The sequence below is a fragment of the Anolis sagrei genome, chromosome 12 (genome assembly GCF_037176765.1).
Source record: "Anolis sagrei isolate rAnoSag1 chromosome 12, rAnoSag1.mat, whole genome shotgun sequence".
NCBI lineage: Eukaryota > Metazoa > Chordata > Lepidosauria > Squamata > Dactyloidae > Anolis > Anolis sagrei.
In genome coordinates, this window is record NC_090032.1 from 4,449,775 (window position 1) to 4,464,842 (window position 15,068).

General features: G+C 47.7%; 1 protein-coding gene across 1 annotated transcript; it reads left to right on the plus strand.

The window, feature by feature from the left end:
- Window positions 1-4,264: 4,264 nt before the first annotated feature.
- Window positions 4,265-14,544, plus strand: LOC137097708 (methanethiol oxidase-like). The gene is made up of 12 exons (XM_067472336.1): window positions 4,265-4,347; window positions 5,905-5,961; window positions 6,057-6,169; window positions 7,612-7,797; window positions 8,134-8,254; window positions 8,459-8,641; window positions 8,855-9,033; window positions 9,254-9,332; window positions 9,608-9,729; window positions 9,897-9,989; window positions 13,146-13,264; window positions 13,701-14,544. The coding sequence occupies exons 1-12, from the start codon at window positions 4,284-4,286 to the stop codon at window positions 13,861-13,863; spliced, it is 1,479 nt and encodes a 492-aa protein (XP_067328437.1). The 5' UTR covers window positions 4,265-4,283; the 3' UTR covers window positions 13,864-14,544.
- Window positions 14,545-15,068: the final 524 nt, after the last annotated feature.

Genomic DNA, 15,068 nt, shown 5'->3' on the forward strand with positions numbered 1-15,068 from the left:
GGCAGGGTACAAACACATACAATCATCACCATCACCATCAGTGAAGGGGGACATCTGTTGGGTCTAAGTTTAGATTTACCTCCAGCTACTGCTGGAGTTCTATTTCACCAGTGAGGAGCACTACTAACTTAGGCAATCTCTCATTGTCCAGGTATGATGGTCTTCCGTGTGTAGTGTCTTGGCAGTGGATATCTAGATGACTGTAGAGCCCTATTCTTGACCCACATGTTCTTCCACGGTGAGGATATTGGCTTCCAGGTGGAAGGCAGTCGTGGTCAAAGTTGACTTGATGCTCTTTCCTCTTGGCACATTTCTGCCTTTCACCCTTCATTTGTGCCTCTTCAAATTCCACAGCACTGCTGGTCACAGGTGACCTCCAGTTAGAGCACTCAAGGGCCAAACCATCCCAGTTCTCTCTCTGTCTATGCCACCGTTTTTAAGGTTAGCTTTAAGGCCATCTTTGAATCTCTTTTCCTGTCCACCAACATTCCGTTTTCCATTTTTGAGTAGGGAGTAGAGCAACTGCTTTGAGAGACGGTGATCGGGCATTCGGACAACGTAACATTCAGTCCAGCAGAGTCGATAGTGACTTCAGTAGGAACAGATGCATGTTTTCTCAGACTATGCAGACTCCATTGGGCTTTCAGACAAGGCAGAGACTCTATTAGACTCTCATGTATTGTACTGTATATGTATGTATTGGTTTGTATTTTTTTCTTTAACTCTTTTTGTGGGAGGGGCTGCAGGCCACGTGATCAGGTCTTGGCTTGTTCAGGACTTAGACTCTATTTTAGAAACAGTTTTTGCTTAGAGACTTCAGTAGGAACAGATGCACATTTTCTCAGACTATGCAGACTCCATTGGGCTTTCAGACTAGGCAGAGACTCTATTAGACTCTCAGACCAGAGAGATACTATTGATTCTACAAAAGATTCCCTGTGTTACTTGCACAGAGAAACTATTTCAAATCTATTTGTAATTGGATTGATATGCAAAGTATCTGTATGCTGAATACATGAAGTTTGTAAAAAAACCAACTATGTTACTTTTTAAGAAGTCTACTTATTTTTGTCTCCTCCGAGCATTATTTAAAGGCAAATATAGGTTAAGGGATAGTAGATGTTTTTGGGCAACAAAAAGTACACTTCTGAAACTCTGCTATATATATGTGTGTATGTTTTTGTACACTGGCATATGACTCAATCTAATAACTGAAGCCACATTGTCTTGCATGAATGCCATTTTCCCAAAAGGTTATGACTCTAACACAGGCATGGACAAACTTCAGCCCTCCAGGTGTTTTGGACTCCAACTCCCACCATTCCTAACAGCCGGTAGGTAGGTAGGAATGTACCACAAAGGCTCATCCGTGGTTTGATGGCTCTGGACCAAACTAGTCACAAAGACCCTTCATGATCACAACCTAAATAATTATGGGAAGGGTATGGACCTTGGAAAACGATAACTACCAGGACCGCATAGTATGGAGCTATGGTATTTAAAGTGGGGTGCAAGGGCATTAATTCCATACTGGAAATGCACCCAGAGAAGGGTATGGACTGGGAAACTATGACTTCCAGGACTGCACAGCATGGAGACATGGCATAATAACAATAATAACAACAATAATGTATTGTCGAAGGCTTTTAGGGCCGGAATCACTGGATTGTTGTAGATTTTTCGGGCTGTATGGCCATGTTCTAGAAAATGGCTATACAGCCCGAAAAATCTTCAACAACCCAATAATAATAATAATAATAATAATAATAATAATAATAATAATAGCATTTAATTTAGGTCCCAACTGCATTTATTCTTCAATGCAGATGCACCCAGAGAACGGTGCAGACCTTGGGAAACTATCGCTCCTAGGATTGCATAGTATGGATTTATGGGTCCCGACTGCTTTAATTCTCCAGTACAGATGCGCCCAGCAATTGGCTTGGTTCTTCCCACAATTTCCCTTCCCACAAACTGGGGAAATGTTTCATTTTAAACCTGAGAGCAATGAATGCCATCACGTTACAGAATTGGCCAAACATCCGGATCAGTACCAGAAATCAACTTCTCCACCACCTCCTGAAATGTTTGAAAAGAATGCTGGCCCCAACGCTTAAAATACGCAAAGAACACTGTATCTAACACCTGAACCCAACCTAAAGTGCTGAGAACAGTGGCTTTCCACATTTTAAGTGTAGCATTCAGCGGAATTTAGTAAATGTGATGAAGTGAAAAGTCAGGGAGAAGTAGAGAAGGAAGAGCAGGGAGGAAGAAAATGGTAGTTTCCTATTTTATATAACCAATGTTATATATAATCCCGGAGTTCCTAGTGGAGCAGTGGGTTAAACCGCTGAGCTACTGAATTTGAGGATCGAAAGGTCGCAGGTTCAAATCCAGGGAGCGGCATGAGCTCCTGCTGTTATCCCCAGCTTCTGCCAACCTAGCAGTTCGAAAAACATGCAAATGTGAGTAGATAAATAGGTACTGCTTCTGCGGGGAGGTAATGGTGCTCCATGCAATCATGCTGGCCACGTTACCTTGGAGGTGTCTACGGACAATGGCAGCTCTTCAGCTTAGAAATGGAGATGAGCACCAGAGTCGGACACGACTGGACTTAATGTCAGGGGAAAACCTTTACCTTTACTATATACGGGTGCGGCAGCATAACTTCCTTTTTTCAAAACTTAATAAAACCCATTGTATGAATCAGAATTTTTAAAAATAATGTAGGTACATACCTAAAGTTTTGTTTTATGTAGTTCTGAAGATCAAATTAGGTAGGTGACGTCCCCCATTCTCCATACACTGAGTAAACCTATTTCTGGCGTTTGTCATGACTCTTGCCAGCATAGCAGGTGTTACGTTGGCAATTTCTTCCTGGATGTTGGTCTTCAAATCTTGTAGGGTCCTTAGACGGTTCACATAAACACGGGATTTCAAAAAACCCTATAGAAAAAAATCACAAGGGGCCAAATCTGGAGAGCGGGCCGGCCACTCCAAATACCCCCGAATTGAGATGAGGCGCTCTGGGAAGTGTTCCCTCAAAACAGCCACCAATGCTCTTGGAGTGTGTGCAGTTGCACCGTCTTGTTGGAACCAAATGTCCCCGAAGTCCAACCCATCTAGCCGTGGGAAAAAAATTCCTGTAGCATGTTTACATTTGAATTCACTGTCATTGCGACTTCATTTTCCTCAAAGAACCAGGGACCAGTAATTCCAGCTGAGGAAATTGCACACCACACTGTGATTTGAGGTGAATGCAAATGCCTTTGATGCAATTCTTGAGGATTGTTGGCAGCCCAGTAGCGCATGTTTTGTTTGTTGACGGATCCTCACAAATGAAACTGGGCTTCATCACTAAAAAAAACAATAGCGTCCTCAGGAACGACTTCGAGAAGAACCTCACACGCGCTCCTCCGAGAACTGAAGTCACGTTCAGAAAGTTCCTGCACAATCGCCATCTTGTAAGTATGGAAATGAAGATCATCATGAAGAATTCTCCTATCAGAACGATCGGAAAGTCCAAGGGCAGACACATGTTTGCGCGCAGAATGCCGTGGTGATCGCAACATTGAAGCTCTCACTGCCTCAATGTTCTCAGGTGATTTCATGGGCCGAGGGACTCCGGTTCTTCGTCTTGTCGCACTTGTAGTTTGTCTGAATGTAGTGACCCATGTCACAATGGATTTCCAGTCTGGGACAGGGGCCAATGAGACTAAATTAAAGCGATTCCGAAAGGTGCACTGGGTTGCGATCACAGAACATCCGCTCGAAAAATAGGCCTCAACGGCAAAAGCACGCTCCTCACTGTTCCAACGAATGATGGCGATTGAATTGAGTCAGGACAAAACTTTATACTCCTGCCTCTCGAAAGAGACCACTAGTGCTCCACTACGTCTTCAACCGACTGAATGGCGCACATTTTTAAAAAGGAAGTTATGCTGCCGCACCCTGTATAGTCCCCTCTGTTTTCATCCTCTTCCTTCCTTTCTTCCTTTCCTCCTTTTTCTTTCTTCCTTCCTCCATTCTCTATTCCTTGCTTTCCCTTCTTCTCTTAGAAACAAAACAATGAAGAAAAAGCAATTACCACACCTGAAATTGTTGTTGTTTGTTTCCGGAGTCAGCCGTTTCCTTAAGGGGTTTTTCCAGGGAAGACGCTTTCTTCCTCAGCATTTTGATGCATTACACATAGAGATGGAGAGATATCCTCCGCATGTATATAGGTTCCTTTAGGGAGTGGAGAGACACTCCTGGCTGCCAGATGCATTGAGGTTGCAAAAGAGATGTCTAAGCTCCAGACCAAAGCATTGCATGGAAAACATCCAGACCAGATGAACACGAATAAAGGTAAGACATCCGGACGTCTCCATTTGGGACATTTATTGTGATTTAGGGATTCATCCCTGACTTTATTTCATCCTCAAATTCAAGGTGGTGTCCATGTTTGGACCCAATGAGTCTCCAATCCTAGGTCCTGTTTCACTTTTCCCATCCATATTTTTTAGATGATTGCTTTTCATATATGGTTTATTTACTTATTGTGAGTGCAGCATTTTCCTGAATGAAGCAGGGAGTGTTTGAGGACCGGGACATCCGTAGGGATACCAAGGGGCTTGTTTATAAAGCCATTGTCCTCCCAACCATGTTCTATGCCTGCGAAACATGGACTGTCTACAGACGTCACATGCAACTCCTGGAACGATTCCATCAGTGTTGCCTCAGGAATATCCTGCAAATCTCTTGGGTAGACAAGCAGACAAATGTCAGCATGCTGGAAGAAGCAAAGACCACCAGCACTGAAGCGATGGTCCTCCGCCATCAACTCTGCTGGACCGGCCACGTTGTCCGAATGCCTGACCACCGTCTCCCAAAGCAGTTGCTTTAGTCTGAACTCAAGAATGGAAAATGGAATGTTGGTGGGCAGGCAAAGAGATTGAAAGATGGGCTCAAAGCTAACCTTAAAAACTCTGGCATAGACACCAAAAACTGGGAAGCCCTAGCCCTTGAGCGCTCCAGATGGAGGTCAGCTGTGACCAGGCCCGTAGCCAGGATTTTGATTGGGGGGGGGGGGGTTTGAGGTTTTTTCGGGGTTGGGGGGTTGGGGGGGGGCTGAGTTTCAGGGGAGGCTGAGTCTGAGTGAAAGAGGGTCTACCCTAGCAAACCTTTTGTATCATTACCCCAATACTCCCATGCATGTGGGATATATTGAGTATGGTGATCAGAGCATGACATGAATAAACATAACAATTTAAATAATGCACCAGTAAGGCCTTTTCGCGAACCACCATGAGCATTTCGGTGGGGGGGGGGGGGGGCGGCTGCTGAAAACCTTCAAGCCCCCCCCCCCCCCCCCGGGCTACATGCCTGGCTGTGACCAGCAGTGCTGTAGAATTTGAAGAGGCACGAATGGAGGGCGAAAGAGAGAAATGTGTCAAGAGGAAGGAGCGTCAAGCCAACCCTGACCAAGACCGCCTTCCACCTGAAAACCAATGCCCTACTGCGGGAGAAGATGCAGATCAAAAATAGGGCTCCACAATCACCTACGGACCCACTGCCCCTAGAAGACCATCCTACTCAGACGAGTAAGAAAGTATTGCTTAATACAATGGTTGGCTCCTTGATCTTCAAAACATTTTCATTTCCTTATTACTTAATACAGTGGATCGTTGATATTGGCTGGAGTTTGGATGTCCCTAAGAAGAGCATCGTGATAGATTTCCAGACCACAAAGTTGAAGAGAAATTCAGCTAAGATTTTATATGGTTTCTTTTATCCACCTCTGGCCAAACATGTCCCAGGTCCTCCAGCAGGACTCTTATGATTCAGGTGCTTCTTTGATCCAAGTATATCCTTTCAATGTGAATAAACCAGATCTTGATCTTTTGTTTCTCCCCAAATGTATAGAGAGGTATGGCTCATACCACGGACCTGGCTATGCTTCGCCATTGGATGCTATGAAAGGTATGTTGGGCTGATACGTTCAGATTCTACCTCCTCATTTGCAACAAAATACATCCTTGCCTTTAAGATCCTGAAATGAGAATTTGTTTCTGCAGGCCCCAGAGAAAAGCTTATGTACGTACTGTGTGTTTTGAGCCCAAGCGAGTCCCGGCATCCTAACTATTTGGCCACGGTGGATGTGGATCCAGAATCGCCATGTTATTGTAAGGTAAATCCTATTTTATAGTTTTCATTTCTCTCCTTTCCCTCTCATTATCGGAGATAATGGATCATGGCCTGTTTAGTATCATTGACCATTGGAATATAGATCATGAATAATAATAATAATCATCATCATCATCATCATCATCATCATCACCAGGGAATTAGCGACTAGAGTGGAGAAAGGGCTTCTCATCCTGGCTGTTCTTCTCTTCCTCTATGGCTAGGGCAGTGGCCGTTGGGGTGGAGGAAGGGCTTCTCATCCTGGCCGTTCTCCTCTTCCTCAATGACCAGGGCAGTGGCCATTCGGGTGGAGGAAGGGCTTCTTATCCTGACTGTTCTTCTCTCCCTCGATGGCCAGGGCAGTAGCCGTTCAGGTGGAGAAAGGGCTTCTCATCCTGGCTGTTCTCCTCTCCCTTGATGGCCAGGGCAGTGGCAGTTGGGGTGGAAAAAGGACTTCTCATCCTGGCTGTTCTCTCCCTCGATGGGCAGGGCAGTGGTCATTGGGTGGGGAAAGGGCTTCTCATCCTGGCTGTTCTTCTGTCCCTTGATGGCCAGGGCAGTGGCTGTTGGGGTGGAGAAAGGACTTCTCATCCTGGCTGTTTTTCTCTTCCTCTATGGTCAGGGCAATGGCTGTTGGGGTTGAGGAAGGGCTTCTCATCCTGGCTGTTCTTCTCTTCGTTGATGGCCAGGGAAGTGGCCACTGGGGTGGAGAAAGGGCTTCTCATCCTGGCTGTTCTTCTCGTCCTCTATGGCCAGGGCAATGTTGGAGTTGAGGAAGGGATTCTCACCCTCGCTGTTCTTCTCTCCATCGATGGCCAGGGCAGTGGCCGTTGGGGTGGAGAAAGGGCTTCTCATCCTGGCTGTTCTTCTCTCCCTTGATGGCCAGGGCAGTGGCCGTTGGGGTGGAGAAAGGGCTTCTCATCCTGGCTGTTCTTCTCTCCCTTGATGGCCAGGGCAGTGGCCATTGGGGTGGAGAAAGGGCTTCTCATCCTGGCTCTTCCTGGTTTCTCCTCTCCCATGATGGCCAGGGCAGTGACATTTGGGGTCCACCTGGCTTCTCTTCTCTCCCTCAAAGGCCAGTTAGAATGGAGAAAGAGCATTTCATCCTGGCTGCTCTTCATTCTCTCAAAGGCCAGTCAATGACAGTTGGGATGCAACAGGGTGTTTCACTCTGGCTGCTCTTCTTCCCCTCCAAGGCCAGAGTAGTGGTAGTTCAGGTGGAGGGGATAAGTCTTTCATCCATTGCTGGACATAGGGATGACAGAGCTGTACCTGGCTGTCCTTCTCCCTCTGAGACCAGGGCAGGGGCAGTTGGGGTGGAGTGGATAATTTTTCATCCCTGTCCATACATTTAGTGGATTAGATTCTCCAGCCTGTGTTGGGTCCTTTTCTGAATCTTCCCTACCTGATTTTTCAATGCCACATACTCCTTGTCTACCTGACCAGGTCATTCACCGCCTGCGCATGCCTTACCTAGACGATGAACTCTATCGCTCAGGCTGGAACACCTCTAGCATCTCCTTCGGCGACACCAGCAAGGAGCGCAACCGCCTCATCCTCCCATGCCTGAAATCCGGCCGTGTTTATGTGGTGGACACGGGCTCCGACCCGTGTGCTCCCAGCTTGTGCAAAGTACGTCAGGGAGTCACATGGAGAAACAATCAGGGTGCATCTACACTGTGCAATGAAGACATTTTGACACGACTTTCTATGTAATCGTATGCTATGTAATCGTGTGCTATGGAGTTCTCAGAGTTGTAGTTTCCTGAGGTATATTTGGGCAGAAAAGGATCTAAACCTTGCAAAACTACAACTCCCAGGATTCCTTAGCCTTGAGTCATGGCAGTCAAAATGGTATCAAACCGCATTAATGCTATTATATAGAAGATGCACCCTAGATTTTAAGGGAAAGGGCTTTACATAGGATGGCATGCAGAAATTACCAGTTTTCTTTCTCTGACATATCAGATCATCGAAACCCGAGAAATCATCAAGAAAGCCAACTTGGGTTTTTTGAGCAGCGTACGTGACTCGGGCAATGGAGAGGTTATGATCAGCTCCATTGGAGATGCATTTGGCAAAGGAAAAGGTACTGGAGGTGTAGATGCCTATTTAGGAATATAATCAGCAATAGGGGGAGAACACACAACTCACCTACCAACCCTTTACCTGCCAGTATTCTAATAGGCAACCTGCATTGAATCCTAATCGTTGGGGTGAAAGCAGGACAGGAATCATAATATTGCTTTTTGCAAACACAAAGACTCCAGTGGTTCCTGTTTTTTGGTCCCAGGTGGACTTCTCGTTGTGGACTCTGAAACCTGGGAAGTGAAAGGGACTTGGGAGAGCCCGGAAGATGGACCCATCGAGATGTTTGACTTCTGGTTCCAGCCGCGGCACAATGTCCTGATCACCGCCGAAGGGGGGGAACCCAAATTCTTTAGTGATACTTTCAACCCAGTCAATCTGAGAAAAGGTAGGAGCTTCAATGTGTAAGGGATCTAGGGGTTGTAGTAAACCGTAAGGTGAACACAACCCAACAGTGTGATACGGGTGCTAAAAACGCCAATGCGGTTCTAGACTGCATCAACAGGAGTCTAGTGTCCAGATTGCGGGAAGCGATAGTCCCATGCTATTCTGCTTTGGTCAGACCTAGCTTGGAATAATCCTGGATCCTGTTTGTCCCCAGGGCGCTACGGCCACCAAATCAATGTCTGGGACTTGACCACCCACCGCCTCCTCCAGTCGATCAATATGAGTGAAGACTCAGCTCCGGTGGAGATCCGCTTCTTGCACAACCCCAACTCAGCCCATGGTTTTGTGGCATGCGGCATGGAGAGCGCCATCCATCATTTCTACAAGACAGAGGTGAAAAAGGGAAAGGGTAGTCCCAAGGCAAGATCATTAGCTGCGGGGAGCCAGGGTAGTTTAATGGTTTGGCGCCTGGAGACCTGGTTCAGATCCCTACTCCGATGTGGGAACCCACCCTCACCATCGGTAGAAGGCAAGGCAAACTCCGCTCAAGAAAAACCATGGGGGGCGTCCATTTTCCAAACCATCTCACCGGTCAGTTTGGTTTTCTCTGCAGGACGGATGTTGGGCGGCTGATAAAGTGATCCAAATCCCAAACAAGAAAGTATTGGGATGGAACTACCCCGAAATGCCAGGTTAGTAACAAGAAAGCAGCCATTCGGTATTGTACTTTCATCAAGGTGAGAAGATACGAAGCAATGAATTGAAACTGCAAGAATAGATTCCACCTAAACATAAGGAAGAATGTCCTGACTGCAATAGCTCTTCTACAGGGGAATATGTTTCCTAGGAATCTGGTGTCTCCTTGCTGGAAGTTTTGAAGCAGGGGCTAGGTGGTCATCTGTTGGGAGGGATTGAACTGCCTTGCCTTGGGGTCTCCTGAGACTTGATGATCCTGCTCCTCCTCCAGGGTTTCCTTTTGATTTACTCATCTCCATGGATGATCGGTTCCTCTACTTAAGCAACTGGGCGCACGGCGATATTCGGCAATATGATATCACCAACCCACACTGTCCCAAACTGGTCGGGCAAGTAAGCTTGCAACCTTCCATAACTATATGTTTCCAGATGATGGATTCCATTGTCCTTGGCTGCTAGCTGGGGATGATGGGGACTGGTGTCCCAGCCCAGGGAATCCAATTTTCTTTGCCCCTGTTGTTTTTAGTTCTCGACTGACTATGTCTCTTTGGGATCTTTAGGTATTTGTGGGGAACAGCCTTAGGAAAGGGGGTCCTGTAACTGTCCTTGAAGATCTAGAGCTGGACTGCCAACCCGATCCCTTCGTGATTCAGGTAAGGTCGACAACGGACCAGGTGGATTTGGAGATAGATCAAAATGGGAATAGGCTGCATAGGAAAACAGCCTTCCAAATCTGAAACTTACATTGGATTTGCTCCATTACATTTATTTATTTATTTATTTATTTACTTCATTTGTTGACCGCCGTTCTCAGCCCTAGGGCGACTCACGGCAGTGTACAACATATAAAAACACAGTTTACAATAAAGCAATAGCACAACGAAATATCAACATAACTATCAATAATACAACAATCATATAATTACACTAAATCATCCGCGCCGTCTCATCGTAGAATCATAAACCAATCTCGTAATCCATATTCCGTTCCAGTCGTCATTGCCAATTGTTGTAGCACTTAGTTAAACGCCTTCTCAAATAACCATGTCTTTAGGCTCCTGCGGAATGACATAAGGGAGGGCGCCTGTCTGATGTCTACAGGGAGGGTGTTCCACAGCCGGGGGGCCACCACCGAGAAGGCCCTATCTCTCGTCCCCGCCAGACGTGCCTGTGAGGCAGGCGGGATCGAGAGAAGGGCCTCCCCAGACGATCTCAAGGCCCTCGTGGGCTCATAGGCCGAGATGCGGTCAGAAAGGTATTTTGGGCCGGAACCGTTTAGGGCTTTGTAGGCCAACACCAGCACCTTAAATTGGGCCGGGTAGCAGATCGGCAGCCAGTGGAGCTGGAACAGCAAGGGCGTTGTGTGCTCCCTGCATCCCGCTCCTGTTAGTAACATGGCTGCCGCGCGCTGGACTAGCTGAAGCTTCTGGGCCGTCTTCAAGGGCAGCCCCACGTAGAGAGCGTTGCAGTAGTCAAGGCGGGATGTGACCAGAGCGTGTACCACCGTGGCCAAGTCAGACTTCCCGAGGTACGGGCGCAGCTGGCGCACGAGCCTAAGCTGTGCAAATGCTCCCCTGGTCACCGCTGAAACCTGGGGATCCAGGCTCAACGACGAATCCAGGGTCACACCCAAGCTGCGAACCTGCGCCTTCAAGGGGAGTGCGACCCCATCCAGCACAGGCTGTAACCCTATACCCTGTTCGGCCTTGCGACTGACCAGGAGTACCTCTGTCTTGTCTGGATTTAATTTCAGTTTGTTAGCCCTCATCCAGACCGTTACAGCGGCCAGGCACCGGTTCAGGACCTCGACAGCCTCCTTAGTAGCAGGTGGGAAGGAGTGACAGAGTTGGACATCATCTGCGTACAGATGACACCGCACCCCGAAACTCCGGATGATCTCACCCAGCGGCTTCATGTAGATGTTAAACAGCATGGGGGACAGTATAGAGCCCTGTGGAACCCCACAGGTCAAAGGCTGTGGTGTTGAACAGGTGTCCCCCAATAACACCTTCTGGGTGCGGCCCTCCAGAAATGACCGGAGCCATTGCCGAACAGTGCCCCCAAGGCCCATTTCCGCAAGGCGCCCCAGAAGGATACCGTGGTCGACGGTATCGAAGGCCGCTGAGAGGTCCAGGAGCACCAACAGGGACACACTCCCCCTGTCTAGCTCCCGGCGCAGATCATCCACTAAGGCGACCAAGACCGTCTCAGTTCCATGTCCTGGTCTGAAACCAGACTGTGCCGAATCCAGATAATCCGTGTCTCTCAAGAATACCTGGAGTTGTGAGGCCACCACGCTTTCCATGACTTTGCCCAAAAAGGGGAGATTGGAAACAGGCCGAAAGCTGTCAAATTTAGTGGGGTCCAGTGATGGTTTCTTCAACAGCGGTTTTATAATAGCTTGTTTTAAGCTCGCTGGAATCTTGCCTTCCCGAAGGGAGGCATTAACCACCACCGTTACCCACTCAGCCAATCCCCCTCTGGCCTCCTTCAGAAGCCAGGATGGACAGGGGTCTAGGATGGACGTGGTGGGCCTCATTCCTCCAAGTATCTTGTCCACATCCTCCTGGGGCGGACCATCTTAATGGGTCCTCCACCTTTGCAGAGGTTAGGGGACGCAGTGAGCCTAAATCTGATCAGGAAGTGGTCAGTCCATGGCAATGGAGAGATGGACAACTCCTCCACACCGCCACCCTGCTCCCATCCCTGGCAGAAAACCAAGTCCAATGTATGTCCAGCACAGTGGGTGGGGCCAGATATTTGTTGGGACAGCCACATGGTTGCCATGGCAGACATGAAGTCCTGAGCCGCTCCTGTGAGGGTCGCCTTGGCATGGATATTGAAGTCTCCCAGCACGAGAAGCCGTTGAGACTCCAACGCCAGGCTCGAGACTACCCCCGCTAGCTCAGGTAGGGAGACTGTAGTGCAGCGAGGTGGACGGTACACTAGCAGAATCCCTATTCTGTCCCGGTCACCCACCCTCAGGTGGACGCATTCAAAATTTGTGGTCTGCAGGATGGGACTCCTGGTCAGATGGATGGAATCTCTATAGACCACTGCGACCCCGCCTCCCCGTCCTCCGGATCTCGGTTGGTGCTGTACGGAGAAGCCTGGAGGACAAAGCTGGGTAAGATTCACGCCTCCAGCTTCATCCAACCAGGTGTCCGTGATGCACGCCAGATCTGCCCGCTCATCCAGGATTAAATCTTGGATAAAGGTCGTTTTTCCGTTGACAGATCTGGCGTTCAACAGCACCATCTTCAACCCGGAGGGCCCGCCAACCTGGTTACACCAATTTACCTTAGGAGACCGGTTTGGGATTATTAATGTAGATAAGCGGTCTGAATTAAGCCGAATAGCGGTCCGAATTAAGCCGAATACATTCGCAAGTTGATTTTGAAAAGGCTTGCAGTTGATTTTGTTGAGTTTCATCCTTAGACTGCAGAAGTTTCTTGTGTCATCAAGTTTCCAAACCTCGATGAGTAGCAAGGCTAGAGATAGGACTAGGATGAAGAATTCATCCCCCCCCCCCATTCATATGCATGTTTCCTCCCAATTTGATGATGTAGTAATGGAATTCTGTGCGGGCGCATTTTGCCTTTCTCTAGGCAAAATTTAGCTGCATGGATCTTTTACCTCCTTTAGAAGATAAGACCTGTAAGCTAGTTAGCTCCAAGACTTTTTCTATCAGGAATTATATTTATGTTGGAATCATCCCAACTGTGGGTTATTTTCAGTCTAACTGCTCGGATTGCCCATCAGATTTTGAAAAGGCAATTTTTACAAGTTTTCTAATTCTGGGGCTTTAGGGCAAGAAGGTCCAAGGAGGGCCTCATATGCTGCAGCTGAGCTTAGACGGCCACCGTCTCTATGTCACCACCTCTCTTTACACACCTTGGGACAGGCAGTTTTACCCGGACTTGATCAGGTAAGAGTGGCCTTGGGGGAGTCGCACTTTCTCCTACTCAGGGGAAGGCCTCTTATCAGGCCCGTAGCCAGCATTTCGTTTCGGGGGGGGGGGGGCTGAATTTTTTTTTCAGGGGGGGTTTCGGGGGGGGCTGAGTCTGAGTGAAAGAGGGTCTAGCCTAGCAAACCTTTTTTATCATTACCCCAATACTCCCATGCATGTGGGATATATTGAGTATGGTGATCAGAGCATGACATGAATAAACATAACAGTTTAAATAATGCACCATTAAGGCCTTTTCGCGAACCACCATGAAAATTTCGAGCCCCCCCCCCCCCCGGGCTACATGCCTGCCTCTTATGTACAAATACACCCTGGAAAACCTCATGATTAAGTGCCAATGTGTCGGGAAAAACGTGACAGTACACAATCTTGACTTTCATTATGTCTTTTCCAGGGATGGTTCGGTCATGCTCCAGCTGGATGTGGACACTGTGAAGGGCGGCCTTTGTGTGAACCCGGAATTCCTGGTGGATTTTGGACATGAACCGTTCGGTCCGGCTCGGGCGAAAGACATGCGCTATCCCGGTGGGGATTGCACCTCCGAGATCTGGGCGTAACGTGCATTCTTTCAAAGTCGTCTTCATATCGGCGGGAGAATTGCTTAAGAATTGGGATCTATGCAATATTTTTTTGTCCAATGCTTGCTGCTTTGACTCCTTGCTGTAAATGTCAACATGAGACATACCATCCTTGTAATAGCATATATCTGTATCTTTCTCTGGGGACTACTTCCTCCCTTCTCCAGCTCTGAGAGTGCCTACCTCACCATGTCTCTATGGCAATTCTCTTGTGATGGTGGGCAAGCTCACTTTGTGACTCTTTCTTTCCTTTCTCCTTATCCCTCACATGCATTCTCCCTTCCTTTGCTTTCCTTCTTCCTTGTTTTTCCTCTTAACCTTTCTCCATCTCCTTTCTTTCCTTTATTTTCCCTTCTTTTTTTCTGACATCTCTTTCTTCTCCCTTCTTTCTCCCCTTCCTGGCCCTTCTCTTCTTTCCATTTTTTTTCTTTACACTTATACCTTTTTCCTGTTTTGTTCCTTCCTTTTTCTTCCCCCCTCCGTCTCCTTTCTTTCCCTTTCATCTTCTCCTTCCTTCCTCCATTTTCTGCTCCCTCCCTCCTCCTTTCCTCCTCTTCTTTTTCACTTTCTTACCTTCCTATCAATGGTTTGATGTGCAACACCTTTTATAAGGACAGTCTCTGTCGAGATCTTCAGTTCTGACCAAGAATATTATAAAGAGGCCGAGTCTGTTAACTAATAAAGTTGTTTGAACAATAATAAGATTTCTCTTTGAAACAGTTCCATGCTCACATGCCTCAAGGGAAAGTCTGATATCACCAAAGTGCAGTTCTCATCCAAAGCTTCAAGGAATGGGCATCCGAGGGAATGAACCGGTCACCCCAAAGAGGTTCACCACCTTGGGTTGATTGTTTAAAGCAGTGGTTCCCAACCTTTTTTTTTACAAGGACCACTTGACCAGGGGCTACTTTGACCAGAGATGACTTGACTAGGGATCACTTGACCAGGGACCACTTTGACCAGGGATCACTTGACCAGGAACCACTTTGACCAGGGATGACTTGACCAGGGACCACTCTGACCAGAGACAACTTGACCAGGGATTACTTGACTAGGGACCACTTTGACCAGAGATGACTTGACCAGTGATAACTTGACCAGGGACCACTCTGACCAGAGACAACTTGACCAGGGATTACTTGACTAGGGACCACTTTGACCAGAGATGACTTGACCAGTGATAA

What these genes read in the sequence shown, in the direction of transcription:
- LOC137097708 (XM_067472336.1), top strand. Translation starts at nt 4,284, where the DNA reads ATGTCTAAGCTCCAGACCAAAGCATTGCATGGAAAACATCCAGACCAG. An exon ending in GAACTACCCCGAAATGCCAG is followed by an intron (nt 9,333 to 9,607) that starts GTTAGTAACAAG and finishes CTCCTCCTCCAG; the next exon opens with GGTTTCCTTTTGATTTACTC. An exon ending in TTTTACCCGGACTTGATCAG is followed by an intron (nt 13,265 to 13,700) that starts GTAAGAGTGGCC and finishes TGTCTTTTCCAG; the next exon opens with GGATGGTTCGGTCATGCTCC.